This window comes from Bos grunniens, chromosome 8 (assembly GCF_055505025.1).
Source record: "Bos grunniens cultivar Pamir isolate PY7600 chromosome 8, Bosgru_T2T1.0, whole genome shotgun sequence".
Classification (NCBI taxonomy): domain Eukaryota; kingdom Metazoa; phylum Chordata; class Mammalia; order Artiodactyla; family Bovidae; genus Bos; species Bos grunniens.
Genome location: NC_141172.1, coordinates 78,965,837 through 78,982,972, shown reverse-complemented (window position 1 = coordinate 78,982,972; position 17,136 = coordinate 78,965,837). Strand labels below are relative to the sequence as shown.

Genomic DNA, 17,136 nt, shown 5'->3' with positions numbered 1-17,136 from the left:
GTGCTTCTCAAACTTGCCTGTGCCTGAAGGTCACCTGGGTGCTGTTTAAATTTCAGATTTCCAGGCTCCATTCTGAGAAAATCCTAGAGGATCCCGCTTGGGTAGCACCCAAGAGCCTTGGGATTTTCTCTGCTGCACAGTTGGGAGTGTCCCAACGCTCAAGAAAATGAGCGCTGAGAGATAATAGCTTTAGGAAGATCAAGCCCACCTGTGAAGGGCTGATGGAAGAAAAAGGACAGATTTGTGAGTAAAGATCCCCCAAATACCTGTTTTTCCTTGGCCCCTCTATCCTGGGCAGTTTCGGCCAGGACTACGTGAGCAAGACCAGAGACGTGAGCAAGACCAGGAGTGTGACAATGGGTGCGGTCGGCTCTGGGTTCCGGAAAATTCCTCCCGGCCGGAGGTGGGGGACGTTGAGGGGTGGGGGGGAGGGCGGTCTCCCGGGGCCCTTCTTTCCGTCGCCACTTCTCACCTCCTTTAAAAGCATCGAGACCGCTCTGCTGGTCTGTCGGAGCCCAGGCCCGAAGGCGCGCCGGGAGCCTCGGGTGAGGAGCTGGGGAGGAGGCTGAGAGGGGGCGCGACCAGGCTTTTCCAGCTCCCGCCGCTCAGCGGCCGCGGGCCAGGGCGCGCGCACCGCGGGGCCGGGAGTCCGGGCGCGGTCCCGGCCTCGCCTCCTCGCGCTCCCGAGGCCGTCTCCTCCGCGCGCCGCGGGCGCTGGCCAGAGGCGGGGACTCGCCGCTGCGGAGGCCGCGAACGCGGCGGCGCTGGACGCTGCCCAGGGCGGACGGGAGCACGAGGCCGGCGGCGGTGGCAGAGCGGCCCGGGCGAGAAGGGAGCCGGGCCCTCGCAGCGCCGAGCAACCGCCGGAGCCGCGGCAGGGGGTGAGTAGGCGGCGCGCACGCCTGGCGGCCCTCCCCCGGTCGCCCCAGCCCCCTTCTCTCTCCTTGTCCCTCCACGGCCCGGGGCCCGCGCCCAAGGACCCCGCGCCGGGCCCCGGAAACACCCGCTCTCCCCCGGCTGGCGCCCGGGCCGCAGCCTTTTACCGGAGTGGGCTCGAGGCCGGCCCCGCACCTCCCAGCGCTGGAGCCTCCTTCCCGGGGCCGCCCCGACCCGCCGCGTTCCGCCTCCCGGGCTCCGCTCCGTTGCTGGGCTCCCCTGAGGAGGTCGGTCTGGGGCGATGCGGGGCCTTTCTTTTTGTTCTTAGCTGTGTCACGCGCGTCGGCACCCAGAGTCGAAAGCGAGCATCCCCAAAGTGGCGCTAGTGGCAGCGGTGCGGGCGTGATTGGCACACGGGGAGGGCGGGCTGGCCGCGCCGCGCGCTCGTCTCTTTCCCTCTCCGCCCCGGGCCGCCGCGGTGCCCACGTTGGCAGCAGTCGCGTCCTGGCAGGTGAGCTTGACACCGGGTCCTCGGTCTGCCGGAGCTCTTCCGAATCCCGTCTCAGGGATGCTCCGGGTTCCTTCTGTACCTGTATTTCCCAACTTTGGCGGCGTGGAGGATCCACAAAACTTCTGCTCCGCCGTAAAAATAGTCTCCTGGGTTTACATACTCTTTATATGTCACACCCTACTTAATATTTTTAATGATTGTCTTTCGGTAAAACAAAATAGGCAAAATACCTGTTTCGATGAGTATTCGTTGTAGCGGAATTTTAGAATCATTGTATTCGCCAAGTCGTGGTGAGGCTTGAGATATCCCGTTTCCAAATCTGCAAAACCAAACTTGTGTGACTTTCACGGCTTTGAGATTTCCTTTGTCTGGTTTGTGATCTCCAAGGTCCAATTGCCCTAAATAATGCAAATATTGAGGGACAATCCTAGGGGCAGAGTAAGGTAGTCCAGTAACCTGATTACATGTTTAACAGCTTTAGAGTGACTCTGTTTGGCTCATGGCCACGAGACTGACTCAAATTTAGGCAGTTTTAGTATTCCTGAATTTTTTTGTAGCATGGGGCCTGAGAAGTTGAATCCCTTGTTGGTACTTGTGGGTCTTCTAGAGCATCCATCCATAGCTCCTCCTCCCTATGTTAGAGAAGATTAAGCTAAGCGCAGGCTACTGTGAAGAATAAGTTTATTTGTAAATAGAAACCAGGAGCTTGCTAAGACTTGCGTTTTTTAGGTCAGAACTCAATTTTTAAGGAGTCAGTGGTGAAAAGACATTGAATTCTTAGAATGTTTAAAGAAAACAACACTTCAAGACTTATTTTCCTCTCCTGTGAAGATATCACCTTTTCTCCCCATTGGTTTTGCTCAGAAGTGAAAAACCAAGGATGAGAGGCAGGAATGCTGGGGGTGAGGGTGGAGGTCAGCATTTGGGAACATTGCTATTAGAAAGTAAGGGTGCCATTTGTTTTCTAATTGCTGGTCCAGTTATTGATGAGGGAATGAAAAGATTTTGCGTGTATATTGTTTTTTTCAGGGGTGGGGTTGAAACAGCAATGAGAATGGTTGACCGTGTCAGGCCCAGGGCCAGCTTCAGTCCGTTTGTATGGCCACCTTCCCCCAGCCAGAAGGGAACTGCTGATCCTGTGAACGTTGCAGGCCAGCTTTCTGCATCTGAAGCACAAAGGATAGCCAGGCAGAGCCTGGGGAAACTGCCTGTGTGGGAAGAGTTGGAAGGCGGGGTGTCGCTTTCAACTTGTCTTGCTGGGCAGCGAGTAGGATCCCATCACTGGCAGTGAAGTGGAAGGGAACATGAGGTAGTGTGGCCCTGCTTTTAAACAGTCCGGGAGGGGCTGTGAGGGGAGGCAGGAACTGGAGGAGAGGCCCTGTGCCTGGGGCTTTAATTCAGTTGTATTATTGTTGTTTTCTGTGGGGGAAAAAAATAGTTGCTTTAGGAAAAGATTTCTTTTTTAATGACTTGAAATGGGGAATTGGGATAAGAAAAAAAATCACTTTTCTTTTTGTTTAAAAGAAAAACTCAGTTAGCATTATTTTCTAAAACTTCACAAAAGTAGAGGGAATAGTCTTGACATCCCCTTGTGCTTAGTCGCTCTGTCTGACTCTATAGCCCGCCAGGCTCCTCTGTCCACTCCAAGAATACTGCAGAGGGTTGTTGTGTTCTCCCCCAGGGATCTCCTGACAGGTAGATTCTTTGCCTGCTGCGCCATGGGGGCTTTCACCTTAACAAAATGTGAATGGCATTTCTCTTGTTCCCCCAAGATGGTCTTAGAGTGTGGCTGCTTTCTAGACTTTTCCAAGTTACTGATGAAATTACATTGAAAGAGAGGCATGGCTTGAAGTTTGAGGATTATTTCCAAAATTCCCAGAGAGCCTATTTTGCTTCACAAAGAAATGTCAGCCACTTTCAGGAAAGAAAATGCACACCTTCTCAGATTTTTACATCGTGATCTTATTCTCTTTCAAGACTGCATTAATAAAACTTCCTCTCACTAAGATTTTGATGATTAACTAGTGCTGACAGGAAGAACACATATGTAAAAATACTGTATAATGAGATAGTTTGCTGTGGTTTCCAAGCTTTTTTGTTCATTCTTGTTAGTAAAAAAAAAAAAAAATTTAACTAGTACAGCATAATGTCAGTTGGATCTCAATTAAGACCAGTTTTTAGTACTCCTCTGTATGTGTGTTTGTTACTTAATTATAAATTAATGTACATGTGCTAATGTTGTAGCTCAAGATCCAGTATATACTTAGGGCTGGAATCATTGTGGAGGTAAAACCCTCTTTCAAATACTCCTTGAACTTTGAGGTTTTTTTGGTCTGGATCTTGTTAGATCTGAGTACAACATCCTTGTTTTTACTTGGTGATGTCGCACAGATGAAGCTGGCTCAGGGTGGGAAGTGCATTCCTAACCCCTGGCTTTTGTTCACCTGTGCTTGCGTTTACTAGTATAGCTTTAATCTGTGCTTTTTATGGGAACCTTAAAGCTTCATATCCTCTGTGAGTTTAGTTTTAATTTGTGCATCTATTTCATTGTATGCTTGCCCAGTCAAAGGAGTGTGTCGGGTACCTCAGAGGGCTGGTGACTTTGTGAGGGTGCAGTCAGTTCCTGCTTTTACTAGCACTGTTAGTATTTCATGGTAGTATTAGTACAGTGTAACACAGTGTAAAGTAATTAGTGTACACATAATACATTTAACTTGGTGTAATATTTACATTACTAAACGTACTTGCTATTCTACTTTTTGGACAAAAATAAATGTAACTTCTAGGATTTTTCCCCCAGCCCAGATGGAGCGTCTTTTACACCTTCTGGGGTGCATACGCCCTGCTGGTAGACAGCTGTTTCTCTCACTTCAGTCTCAGGTAATTCTTTCATTTGATTGTCAGAAGAACCCTGTGAATGCAGGTATAATTGATCGCACTCCCCATTTTTTTTTTTTTAATGAGTAAACTGAGACTTTAAAAGGTTAATACCGGGACTTCCCTGGTGGTCCAGTGGTTAAGAATCTGCTTTGCAATGCACGGGACCCAAGTTCAATCCCTGGTCAGGGAACAAAGATCCCACATGCCTTGGAGCAACTAAGTCCATATGCCTCAACTCCTAAGCCCATATGCCACAACTAGAGAGTCCATGCACTACAACAAAAGATTCCACATGATACAACAAAGACCTGATGCAACCAAATAAATAACTATATTTAAAAAAAAAAAGGTTAATACCACAGCAGTTCTTTTCAGTTAGTATTTGCTTGGTGACAAGTACATGCTCTCATTTAATTTTCACACTAGCCTTAAAAGACAGGGATAAGCCTTTACAGGGGAGCACAGGAGGTTGGGAGGAGATGAGGAACCACTGCGTCACCAGGTCAGAAATGGGCTGCCCTGTATTCTTTCTGTTCCTCTCTATCTCCTCCTCTCTTACTCCAACTTGTAAATATCTTTCCTTATAAGCATTTGCTGTACATTTTCTATTATAGAAAAATGTAAAATGGCAACCCACTCCAGTACTCTTGCCTAGAAAATTCCATGGATGGAGGAGCCTGGTGGGCTGCAGTCCATAGGGTCACAAAGAGTCGGACACAACTGAGCGACTTCACGACGATTGATTTATTGAGTATATTTTTAAAAATTTTCAACAAAAATGGGATATGAGCATTACTATTTTGTAACTTTTTTCATGTAACAGTTTATGTTTTGATCATCTGTTGCTTCATAACAGATCAGCTGCAAGCGTAAAACCATCGTTTAGTTATTGCTTCTGGTTCTGTGGGTTGACTGGACTGTAGTCTTTTGAGGATCAGCTGGGCTGTAATTTCAAGATGGCTCATTTGCTATTACTGGTTTTTAAAAATAGTGCCTTGGTGAATTCTTGGACAAAATTTTAATATACTAATGATTTTAGGAAAAAAAAAGTAAGCTATTTCTCTGATTCTGATGCTGCCAGAACTGGAGGGTCTAGCCCATCAAAATGCTCTCTGTCATTTATATCCGTGCAACAGGTAGATGATACCTTATCTTTCCTCTCTGTTTTCTGTATCAGTGAGGGAGGGTCCTGTAGAAGCCATTGTTGCTCTGGAATTAGTGATCACTTCATTCTGACTGGGGCTTCTCTGGTGGCTCAGGCAGTAAAAAATCTGCCCACAATGCAGGAGACCCAAGTTCTATCCCTGGGATGGGAAGATCTCCCCTGGAGGAGGAAATGGCAACCCACTCCAGTATTCTTGCCTGGAGATTCCCATGGACAGAGGGGCCTGGTGGACTGTAGCCAAAAGCCAAGGAAGTTTGGGGAATCCAAACTCAACCTTTAAACAGTATGGAAATGTTTAAACAGTATAGAAATGTTTCCCCAAAGATAAACAACGCACCCTCTCCAACATGCCTTTCTGCTTCTTAAAAATAATTGAGTGTGACCAGAATAAGAGGCACTTGTCAGACTTGTCCAGTGAGCTCTGCTGAGCACAGTTCTCAATCTTGACCTGTATCAGCATCACCTGGAGAACTTTATAATCATGATGCTGATGCTGCTGGTCCAGGGTCCATACTTTGAGAACTGTGAACTACAGCAGTTGTTGGCAAACGTTTTCTGTAAAGAGCCAGATGGTATTTTAGGTTCTGTAGGCCCAGTGGGTTGTGTCACAGCTACACAATTCTCATAGCCTGACAGCCGTGACAATATGTAAATGAATGGTCATGGCTGTGTCCCAACAGACCTTTATTTATGTCAGTGAAATTTTAATTACATGTACTTCTCGTGTCATGAAATATTATTCTTTTGTTTTGTTTTGTTTTTCAATAAAAAAGCTTGAAACCTGAGCTTTTAGACAGTGTACAAAGACAGGTGGCTGGCAGGATTCTGCCCTGAAGCTGGAGCTTGCCGACTCCCGAACAAGAGGAGGAATTTTGGGAACACTTGCTATCGTGTAGCTGTGGCGTCCACAGGGGAGTTGGCCCTTCTGCAGAAAGTCAAGTGCTGGAAGAAACACAATGGAATTGGTTCTCATTCATTTTCACTCATCCATCTCACTCTTTGGTATTTTCACTCTATAGCCCTAAATATGCACATGAATTTTGACATTTTTTCCTTTTTAAAACATTTTATTGAGCATAATTGACATCACATATTAGTTTCAGGTATACAGGGTAAAGATCCATTATTTGTATACTTTGCAAAATGCTCACCACAGTAAATCTAGTTATCATCATTGCACAGTTACAAAATTTTTTTTCTTGTGATGAATTTTTAAGATCTACTCTCTTACAACTTTACTATACGTGATATGGTATTATTGTAGTTACCATGCTGTTAAAGGTTTTTCTTTCTAAACTATTAGATTCTAGAATTGGGGGAAAATTGAGGGTTGGGAAAGTGGGAGTAGGAGAATTGTATACTTCCTAGTAAGTTTTTAAAAGAATTTAAGAATTTAAAAGGAGAATTCAATGGACTTGTAATTTAACCCTAATGGTTTAGACAGGAGTTTACAGACTTCCCCAGAGGGGCCAGATAATAATACATCTAACTGTGTCAGTCTTCATTCTAACCCTTTGAGTAAATCCCCGTGTCAATTGTTCAACTCTGCCTGGTAGGCAGAAAGCAGCTGTGGGCAGTACTTCAAGGGCTGGGCGTGGCTGTGTTCACCGAAACCTTATTTACACAATGGGCTGCTAATGGCTCTAGGCCTCAGTATGCTGACTTCTGCCTTGGGGACATTCTTGGGGTGGGGTGGAATATCTTTGAACCCTCCAAAAAAATGTTGGTGACCAACTCCTGAGACCTCAGCGCTAAGTGGGGCATCCTCCAATCTGTTTGCTCACTGAGGTGGCTTCTGAACTCTGTTCAGGTCACTTCCGGCTCCATTGAGGGCACTTCCGGCTCTCGCCCTCCGCCCACCTGGTAAGGCCATTTCTTCTGAGAAGGAATTAAGGTGCAGCTCCCATATTGTTTGGAGAAGCTGTGTTGTTCCTGTAGTGATGACATTGGTTAAACAAGTCAATCTGATTTGATTGTTTATGTATTTGCCTATATGATTAAAAGTCTCCGTGAAAATGAGGAAATGGAAAGATTATTTAACTAGGAAGTTCAAAGGGCTCATGTATTTAACCAGTTGCCCATTTTCTTATGTTTTTCTTAAAAAAAGTCTCTGTTCTCTTATAAACATTTTTGCTTAAAAGGCAACAATAATTTTAACCAGTAGATTGAATTGCTTAAATTAATTGAGCCAGTCATTTTTTTAAAAACGACTCTTCCAACTTGCCAAGAAACATTTAATGCAGATATACCTGGAATTTCACAGAGTTTAGTTGATTTAGGTTAATCTTTTTCAGTATGTCAAGTGACTATAATCAAACATGACAAAACACATTCTGAAGCCTAAATTATGGCTCTTAATCTGTCTGACATAGACTGTCTCCGACCCACTTCTGTCACCCCCAGTCTGTATAAATTCTGAAGTGAAGGAGGGTAGAGCGTTTGAAACATTTGACAACCCTGACTTTGAGTGCCTGCCCTTAGTCTTCATTAGGCTTTGACGTTTTCCCAGCCATGACTCCCTTCGTCTTGGGCAGCAGTGTTTCTGCAATCCTGGAAGTCCTGGGTGAGGCATGTTGCAGGACGAAGGGTCACTGTTGGCCCTTTCTCCGTCATGGTCATCTTACCTGGGCAGCCCTCTGTCCATTGGGAGCCCGGGGCTCTCCTTATTGCGCCCTCTGGGCGGCTGCACACCAACTGACCTGCCAAGTGCTGGGTCAGGCGAGGGGCCTCTGAGACTGTACTCAGCTTCCTGGAACCTCTCTCTTGCATACTAGGGTCCTAGTCTAGGATGTCTGCTGCAGAAGCAGCATCTGTGAGTCAGCCCAGGTGATGGCAGTGACTGCTGCTTCAGTGGACAGCAGAGTTGAGGGAGGAGCTGGTTCCTATGGCTGGTTCCTAGGAATGGCTGGTTCCTATAAAGTAGAACAATTGAGGAGGGAAGACATTCATCACCTTTTTCTTATAAAGGGCAGAAAAGGCCAGATCTGGAAATGATTTGTTATTCATCTTTCCCTCTCTAATAATGATTACTGTTGCTCAGTCATGTCGGACTCTGCAACCCCATGGAATGACAGAGACCAGGCTCCTCTGTCTATGGGATTCTCCAGGCAAGAATACTGGAGTGGGGGTGCCATTCTCTTCTCCAGAGGATCTTCCTGACCCAGGGATCAAACCTGGGTCTCCTGCATTGCAGGCAGATTCTTACTGCCTGTGTCACCAGGGAAGCCTCTAATATGATAGTCAGCATTCCCTGAGCCATTGAAACTATGTGTCGGTTGTGGTTCTAGGCATGTCTCTTATCTTTTCTGGTCTGTATTCCTCATTTAAGCCCTCTGAGGAAGACAGTCCAGGGTTCTGTGGTTCTTAAGAGGTGGAGCCAAGTCTGACTCTGGCCACTGGGTTCTGAGTTAGATCTCATAACGCTGCCCTGGCTTCCTGTTGCTAGCACGACAACCTGTCCTGTCAGAGCTGTTCACTAAACTTTTTGACTGGCTAAAGGAAGAAGAATGTTAAATGATCATCTGTAACTTCCTTGAAGTGAGAATTGAGTTACATTGTTTTCAGAGCTACAGTATACCACCCTGACTCACATCTGCAGGTATAACAAAAGATCAAGTAAGGATCCCATCTAAAAGCGTATTGTCAAGGGTTTAAGCATGTGACAAAGACGGCCTTTCAGAGAACTGAGTGAAAATAGATTATTCCATAAGAGAGTGCTCAGAGAACTGGCTGGGCATTCCAAAAAAAAAAAAAGTTTTCTTTGTATTTCCTTACTTCTTAGGTCAAAAAAATTCCAAATGGATGAAATATTTAAATATAAATATGAAACCCATAGGTATGTTGAGAGGAATTATGGGTAAATGTATATCTAAACTTAGAGTAGGAAATGTCTTTCAAAATTTAAGCAAAATCTAGAAACAAAGAGTGATGAGATTAGGTTATTTTGAAAACACCAACAATAGCTAAAAATTACGGGCAAAAGATTTCATAGAGAAAGAAGGAGTGGGCCTACTTCTTGGTAATTTAAGAAATGTCCCGGGTTATTTTGATGCCTTTTGAGGGTTAAGAGCAGCTGGAATAGAAGGAACAGCCAGTGAAGTAGGAAGAGGAGGACTTTTAATTTAACACTTCACTGTGTGTGATTTTTCTCCCCAATTGTATTTGTAATTATATATATATATATTTTTTTTTTTTAAGAAAGACTTTCATGATCAAAAACATGATAAAGCGGTGGAGACACATTTTCAGCAGATCCGTAGAATTTTCTGGAACTTTAGTATTTCTGAGCATCACTCTCTGTTAGTACATACAGTGCTAGCTGATAGCAACTGACAGTTAAATTTAAAACTTATTTTCCTCTTTTGTCCCAAGAGACCAGAAGCTGGTGAAGAAGGCACCAGTCAATGGAGGCTGGACTCAGCCCTCAGTTCTTTGCATGGGAATTCTGGGGGTGCTTAGTTTTACGTGATTTCCACTAGATTGCTCTTACATCCCCTTCTTGGCTCCCACGCCAGTACCTAGAGAGAGAGGATGTCTCCCAGGGACACGACTCAGCTACAAGTACCATTGGGGGAGAGCTGGCTCTCAGTTCTCCTGTGTCCTCACCTGCAAGAACTTCACCTCAGAGCTGAGTCCCTGGTGGTGTCTCTTCCCCTCCTCCCCCGTTTGCTTCTCCCCTTCCGCCCTCACCACCTCTTCCCCGTCCTCCATTGCTGGCCTCACTTGGCATAAAAGCACATCTATTGTGAGGGAGCCCGTTGATTACATGTATTGTGTGCATTGCCTTCCTTCTGATAAGGCCCTGTTCATCTGGCTCAGCGAAAGCCGTTTGGAACAGTTCACTAACCTTACCCTTGCTGGAGCAGGGCTGGGATCCAGCCAGACTGGGCTTGGGATCGGAGCCCAGGAGCAGAAACATGACTCCTTCCTTGTCAGCTGTATTTCTGTTTCTTTCAAGAAGTCTGATGCTCCCTGCAGCCCTTGAAGTCTCCTGACTTGGCTGTGCTGCACAGATATGGGCTCAGAAGGGAGAGAACAGTGTTCAAAGGAAGCTGGGCCAATGCCTCTTTCTGAGGCAGTCGGGGCACTTCCGGTCCTGGCTTCACACGCCTCCAGGAGGCTTTCCTGCTTGGCTCAGGGAATATCGTAATTGGGTGTCACTGACAATTTTATCAAAGAATAGAAAACCCTCCCCTTGTTAGGAATCAGATCAAAAAGACTTCTTTGTGGAATAATGAGAAATGGAGTCTTTCTTTCATTTTTAAAAGATTTTTTGAAGTCTTTTGCTTCTGTTCCATGTCTTGGTTTTTTTCATGGTCAGGCATGTGAGATCCTAGCTCCCTGACCAGGGATTGAACCCTCACCCTTTGCATTGGAAGGTGAAGTCCCACCCATTGGACAACCAGGCAAGTCCCTGGAGTCGTTCTAGTCATTCTAATGTGATGTAGAAGCACTAATATTTGCTTTTACTGCTTACAGAGATGGTGATTTCTCAAATTGTACTGGGAGGTAAGAAACTATAGTTATCCCCATTTTTTCAGATGGGAAAACTAAGGCATAAGAGAAATTATTACCTGCCCGCAGTGTTGAGCCGGTGTGTGATGGGTTTCTATGATGGTGCCCACTCCCACAGGCCTGTCCCAGGGATCTAGCCGCACTGCCCAGGGCACACATCATCTGCTCTGGGTGTGCTATGTACAGTCCTCTCTGCCGACAGCTCTGTGTTTCAAGGAGAAAACACCAGCCTGTGTTTCGGGCAGGCCGCCTTCCTGTTGGTTGTGGTGATGGATGTGGCATGTCCGGGGCATGGCAGTCCTGGTACTGAGGCCTGTGTGCCTGTTCTCATTCGGCAGGTTCTCAGCCCGGCCCTTGAGATGATGGGATTGGGAAACGGACGTCGGAGCATGAAGTCACCACCGCTCGTGCTGGCTGCCCTGGTGGCCTGTATCATTGTCCTGGGCTTCAACTACTGGATCGCCAGCTCCCGGAGCGTGGATCTCCAGGTGTTCTCTTGGTCCTGTTTGTGTGGATGTCACAGAGTATTTAGAGCTGCTGGGTGCTGGATTCTGAGAAGTTCGTGGTTATCAGCACCTAAGGCTTTGTGCACAGTAATGCATGTTCTGCAGGGCCCAACACCCAGCCTCAGGCCTGGCTCCACACCAGCCCTGCTCTTGGGTGGGCGAGGACCCCCTTGTGACTTCTTAGGCTTGCTGCTAGGACATGCCTGTCTGCCCTTCCTGTAAGTGAACAATTTTTAGTCAGGCCTTTGGGGCTGGTTCTAGGAAAACAGCTCAAGTACCCTGCCCACAGCCCGTTCTGGTCCTCCAGTCCACATTCAGTACCTGAGTGGTGTGGGTAGTGTATTTGGAGAGTGGGTGTGAGAAATGTGTTTAGAGGTACCAGTCTTTACCAGTATCATTTACTGATAGTAATAACTTTATCTTTCCTATTTATTGCCACCTGTCATGGGCCAGCAGTACTGAGTGACAGCCAGGACTCTTTCTTAACCACGGTTTAGTCAGGCTTTGTGGAGCCCCCTTCTTGACAAGGCCTCAGTCTTGTCAAGGCCATCCTGTTTTTGGCCTGCCCAGCCCAGGCTCAGCAGAGAATTCTGCTAACTCATTCCTCTACCCCTGATGCCCAAGCAAGGTCCTCATGCATTATCTTTGATGGGCGTGCCTTTAGCAAGACTCCCCCTACCCTCTTAGTACTTTTCCATCTACCAACCCCTTGTCTCTGCTCTTTGGCTGTAAATCCTCAGCTGTCTCTGTGGTACTCAGAATTGAGAGCAGTTTCTCTCTCAACTGCAATAGTCATGACCCCTGTTGCAGCAGCTTGAATCAAGTTTTCCTTATCATTTTAACAGGTATCAGAATAATGTTTCTTTAAGGGTACGTTGCATACATTACCTTTTTTTGTATTCTGTCAGGTTAGGATCTTGTTCCCCACCCCATTTCACAGAGGAAGGACGAGGGGAGCTGGGACTCCAAGCCAGTCTTTCTGGTGGCAGGGCTTGAGTTCTCAGGAAACCCGTCCCCTAGGAGTGTTTCTGAACTCCTCTGGTGCCTGCCCCCCACAGTGGTAGTGCTTTTGTCTGAGTTTCCCCTGGACCCCTGTTATCTGGGCAGATGGGGTTTTGGTGTCCAGAGAACTCAATCTGTTTCAGAAATTGTGTCTTATAAAGAGTGTTCAAGTGCTGTGTTAGTGAGGAAAAGAAACTAAATATTTGAGCGCCAGCTCACACCAGGTAATGCATAAAGCATTTTATGTACAGGCAGACCTTGGCCATATCACAGATTCAGTTCCAGACTGCTATAATAAAGCAAATAGTGCAATAAAACAAGTCATGTGAGTTTTTTTTTTATCAGTGCATAAAAGGTTATATTTATGCTATACTGTACTCTATTAAGTGTTCAGTAGTGTTATATCTAAAAAAAAAAAGTACATACTTTAACTTAAAAATACTGCTAAAAAATGCTGACCATCATCTAAGCATTTAGGGAGCCTTAGTAACTTCAAAGATCATGATCTCAGATCATCACAACAAATATAATGATAATGAAAAATTTGAAATATTATGAGAATTACCAAAATGTGATACAGAGATACGGAGTAAGCAAATGCTATTGGAAAAAATGGTGCTGACGCACTTGCTCCATGCAGGGTTGCCACATACTTTCAATTTCTAAAAAATACAATACCTGTGAAGCTCGATAAAATGAGGTGTGCCTATACCTGCCTCAATCAAGCCTGGCAAAGTCCCTGTGAGGGGTGTGATGGTGTTTCCATGGAGATGCACAGTAGACACACAGATGCTCAGAGAAGTGAATAGCCTCTAGAATAGCCTGTGGGAGCATCTGCACCACTCACCTAGAAGATCAAGCCCTGGGGACACACCAGGTGTGAATGGACACGCTGTGAACACACTTGGCCCCGGCTGGGGGCTGTGGTGTGGTCTTGCTGAGGGAACGTGGCAGTCTGGTCTGAGGATAGCTTCACATGGTCCTTACGCTGTGGTGTCCTTGCAGACGCGGATTGTGGAGCTGGAAGGCAGGGTCCGCAGGGCGGCTGCGGAGCGAGGGGCTGTGGAGATGAAGAAGAATGAGTTCCAGGGGGAGCTGGAAAAGCAGCGGGAGCAGCTGGACAAAATCCAGTCCAGCCACAACTTTCAGATGGAGAGCGTCAACAAGTTGTACCAGGACGAAAAGGCAAGACCTGCTTGACTTCCTCTTAATTCTGTGCTAAATGCCGTGTATACCCTGTTGAATTCTCCTCAATGGGAGGATAAGCAGCTGCGTGTTTATGTGTGTTGTTGTTTAGTCACTTAGTCATGTCCGACTCTTGGCGACCCCATGGACTGTAGCCCGCCAGGCTTCTCTGTCCATGAGATTTCCCAGGCAAGAATACTGGAGTGAGTTGCCAATTCCTTCTCCAGGGGATCTTCCTGACCCAGGGATGGAACCCTTCTGCATTGGCAGGTGGGTTCTTTACCACTGAGTCACCAGGGAAGCCCTCGGAAGGAGTGAATTCTGTTGACTGGGGCGGGGAGGGGTCACCAACAAGAAGCGAAATTAAGTAGAGTGTTCAAGGATGAGCTGGAATTGGAAACAGAACAGACGGGAAGGGCAAAGAAACTGCATGTGCAGAACTGCATGTGAAAGAACATGGCTGTTCAGGTGTGGAATGAGCCTCTTGCTCAAGCTTTGGGCGTTTCCCCATCTTGCCAGTAGTCCCTGGGTGAGCTTGTTGGAAAACCTTTTGAAGTGGTGATAAAAGGGAGAAATGCCAAAGAACTATCTAAGCATCAGGTTCATCCTCCTGTTAACCTTGTTTTCTTTTACAAATTTGCGTTGAGTACCTCCTCTGTGCCAGGTGTGAGCCGGATGCTTGTATCTCACAAAGGGACAGCATTGTGGCCATGAGTATACCACAGGGAGAGGAGATGTAGACCTCCTACTAAATACGCACCGAGAAAGTAGGGGACCTGAAAGTGCTGGGTTTTATGTTTAAAAAATACTAGACCTGCACAGATTTTAGAAGGGACTTCCTGCGAATGAGAGCAGCTTTATGTGTCTTGCTTTTTCTGGCTTGCTTGGAACTGTGTGACTTCACTTTCCTGTTTGTTAGACTGTGTAATGGTATGAGTTACTAATATCTTCTTTTCTAAAGTGCATCAGGCTCATGAACATTTATTTTCTTGAAGACTTGGCTGCTAGTTTCTACTAAAATCAAGTCCGCTTTCAAGATAATGCATCTCAAGATATGACTGCTTTCCAGTAAATCAAACATTTCACAGAGAGGCACATGGATTAGCATGAGCCAAATCCCACATGGAGCTTCTGCCAACTTCATCCCTTAAGAATAAACCCTATTTCCTCCCAAAATGTACTTCAAGAGGTTAAGCATGTGAGAAATAGCGAGGTCCTATTCTACGTAGCTGAAGAGGATTCCGGGAGCACACACAGTGTCACCCACATATGGGAAAAATAAGGCAGCACCTTCCTACAACAGCATAAAAACTGGAACAATTCAGAGAAGAAACAGACATTTGTGACTGTGAGAAAGTACTCTTCAGATTTTTTTTAAAAAGTATTTCTCACCCTTCAAACCAGTCACATAGGAAAAGTCTGAGGCCCTGTCTAGAAATGGCAGCCAGAGCAAGGTTTCCCTTCTACAGGGAGGGAGGAAAAAGAATGTTTTGTGTTGTCTTTCTGCCTGCCTCTCCACCCCTGTGTGTATCTGTTATTACCTGAAAATCTGACTTTTTTTTTCCTTAGGAAGAATTGCCTGTTACTCTGAGCCTCTGGCCTTTCTATATTCTGTTTTTAATTTTTTTTTCCTTTTTGAACATTCTTTGGTATTGCCCTTCTTTGGGATTGGAATGAAAACTGACCTTTTCCAGTCCTGTGGCCAGTGCTGAGTCTTCCAAATTTGCTGGCATATTGAGTGCAGCACTTTCATACAGCGTCATCTTTTAGGATTTTAAAAACTCAGCTGGAATTCTGTGACCTCCACTAGCTTTGTCGATAGCAATGCTTCCTAAGGTCCACACTCTAGTATGTCTGGCTGTACGTGAGTGACCACACCATTGTGGTTATCTGGGTCATTAAGACATATTTTTATATAGTTCTTCTGTGTATTCTTGCCACTTCTTCTTACTCTCTTCTGCTTTTGTTAGGTCCTTACTGTTTCTGTCTTCTATTGTGCACATCCTTATATGAAATGTTTCCTTGATATTGCTGGTATTTTTGAAGAAATCTCTGGTCTTTCTGTTCTGTTGTTTTCCTCTATCTATTCGTTGTTCACTTAAGAAGGCCTTCTTATCTCTCCTTGCTATTCTCTGGAACTCTGTATTCAGTTGGGTGTATGTTTGCCTTTCTCCCTTGCTTTTCACTTGTCTTCTTTTCTCAGCTATTTGTAAGGCTTCCTTACACAACCACTTTGCCTTCTTGCTTTTCTTTTCCTTAGGGATGGTTTTGGTCACCACCTCTTCTACAGTGTTAACAAATTTCCATCTGTAGTTCCTCAAGCACTCTGTCTACCAGATCTAATACCTTGGATCAATTTGTCACTTACATTGTATAATTATAAAAAATTTGCTTTAGGTCATACCTGAATGGTCTACTGGCTTTCCCTTCTTTGTTCGATTTAAGTCTGAATTTTGCAATAAGGAGCTCATGATCTGAGCCACAGTCAGCTCCAGGTCTTGTTTTTGTTTACTGTATAGAGCTTCTCCATCTTTGGCTGCAAAGAGTAGAATCAGTCTGATTTTGGTGATATCCACGTGTAGTGTCCTCTCTTTTGTTGTATGTTTGCTGTGACCAGTATTTTCTCTTGGCAAAACTCTGTTAGTCGTTGCCCTGCTTCATTTTGTATTCCATGCCAAACTTGTTTGTAACTCCAGGTATCTCTCCTGTTTTTGCATTCCAATCTCCTGTAATGAAAGGGACATCTTTTTTTGGTGTTAGTTCCAAGAGGTCTTGCAGGTCTTCATGGAACCAGTCAACTTCAGCTTCTTTTGCATTAATGGTTGGGGCATAGATTTGGATGACTGTGATGTTGAATGGTTTGCCTTGGAAATGAACTGAGATCATTCTGTCATTTTTGACATTGCACTCAAATACTGCATTTCAGACTCTTTTATTGATTATGAGGGCTACTCCATTTCTTCTAAGGGATTTTTACCCGCACTAATAGATAATAATGGTCAATTGAATTAAATTCGCCTATTTCCATCCATTTTAGTTCACTGATCCCTAAGATGTCAATGTTCACTCTTGCTGTCTCTTGCTTGATCATGTCTAATTTACTTTGTTTCATGGACCTAACGTTCCAGGTTCCTCTGCAATATTGTTCTTTACAGCTTCAGTCTTGACTTTCACCACCAGACACATCCACAACTGAACATCGTTTCTGCTTTGACCCAGCCACTTCATTCTTTCTGGAGCTATTAGTAAGTCGCTTTCCACTCTGCCCCAGTAGCATACCCGACACCTTCTGACCTGGGGGGCTCATCTTCCAGTGTCATATCTTTTTGCCTTCTCATACTATTCATGGAGTTCTTGAAGCAGGAATACCAGAGTGGCTTGCCATTCCCTCCTCCCGTGGACCACGTTTTGTCAGAACTCTCCACTGTAACCTGTCCATCTTGGTGGCCCTGCATGGCATGGCTTATGGCTTCATTGAGTTATGCAAGTGCCTTCAG

General features: G+C 45.5%; 1 protein-coding gene across 30 annotated transcripts in view; it reads left to right on the top strand.

Moving 5' to 3' along the window:
- The first annotated feature begins 507 nt into the window (after positions 1-507).
- The window catches only part of GOLM1 (golgi membrane protein 1), a 59,913-nt gene continuing 43,284 nt past the window's right edge, over positions 508-17,136 (top strand). For 11 of the 30 annotated variants that reach the window (XM_086416874.1, XM_086416868.1, XM_086416873.1 and 8 more), the window contains exons 1-3: positions 508-545; positions 11,285-11,434; positions 13,460-13,639. In XM_086416874.1, the coding sequence (XP_086273000.1) occupies positions 11,306-11,434; positions 13,460-13,639 (309 nt within the window). In that variant the 5' untranslated portion in view covers positions 508-545; positions 11,285-11,305. Of the gene's footprint in view, positions 546-720; positions 1,388-11,281; positions 11,435-13,459; positions 13,640-17,136 lie in introns of those variants that run through there. The other 19 variants (XM_086416890.1, XM_086416878.1, XM_086416889.1 and 16 more) reach the window with 6 other exon arrangements.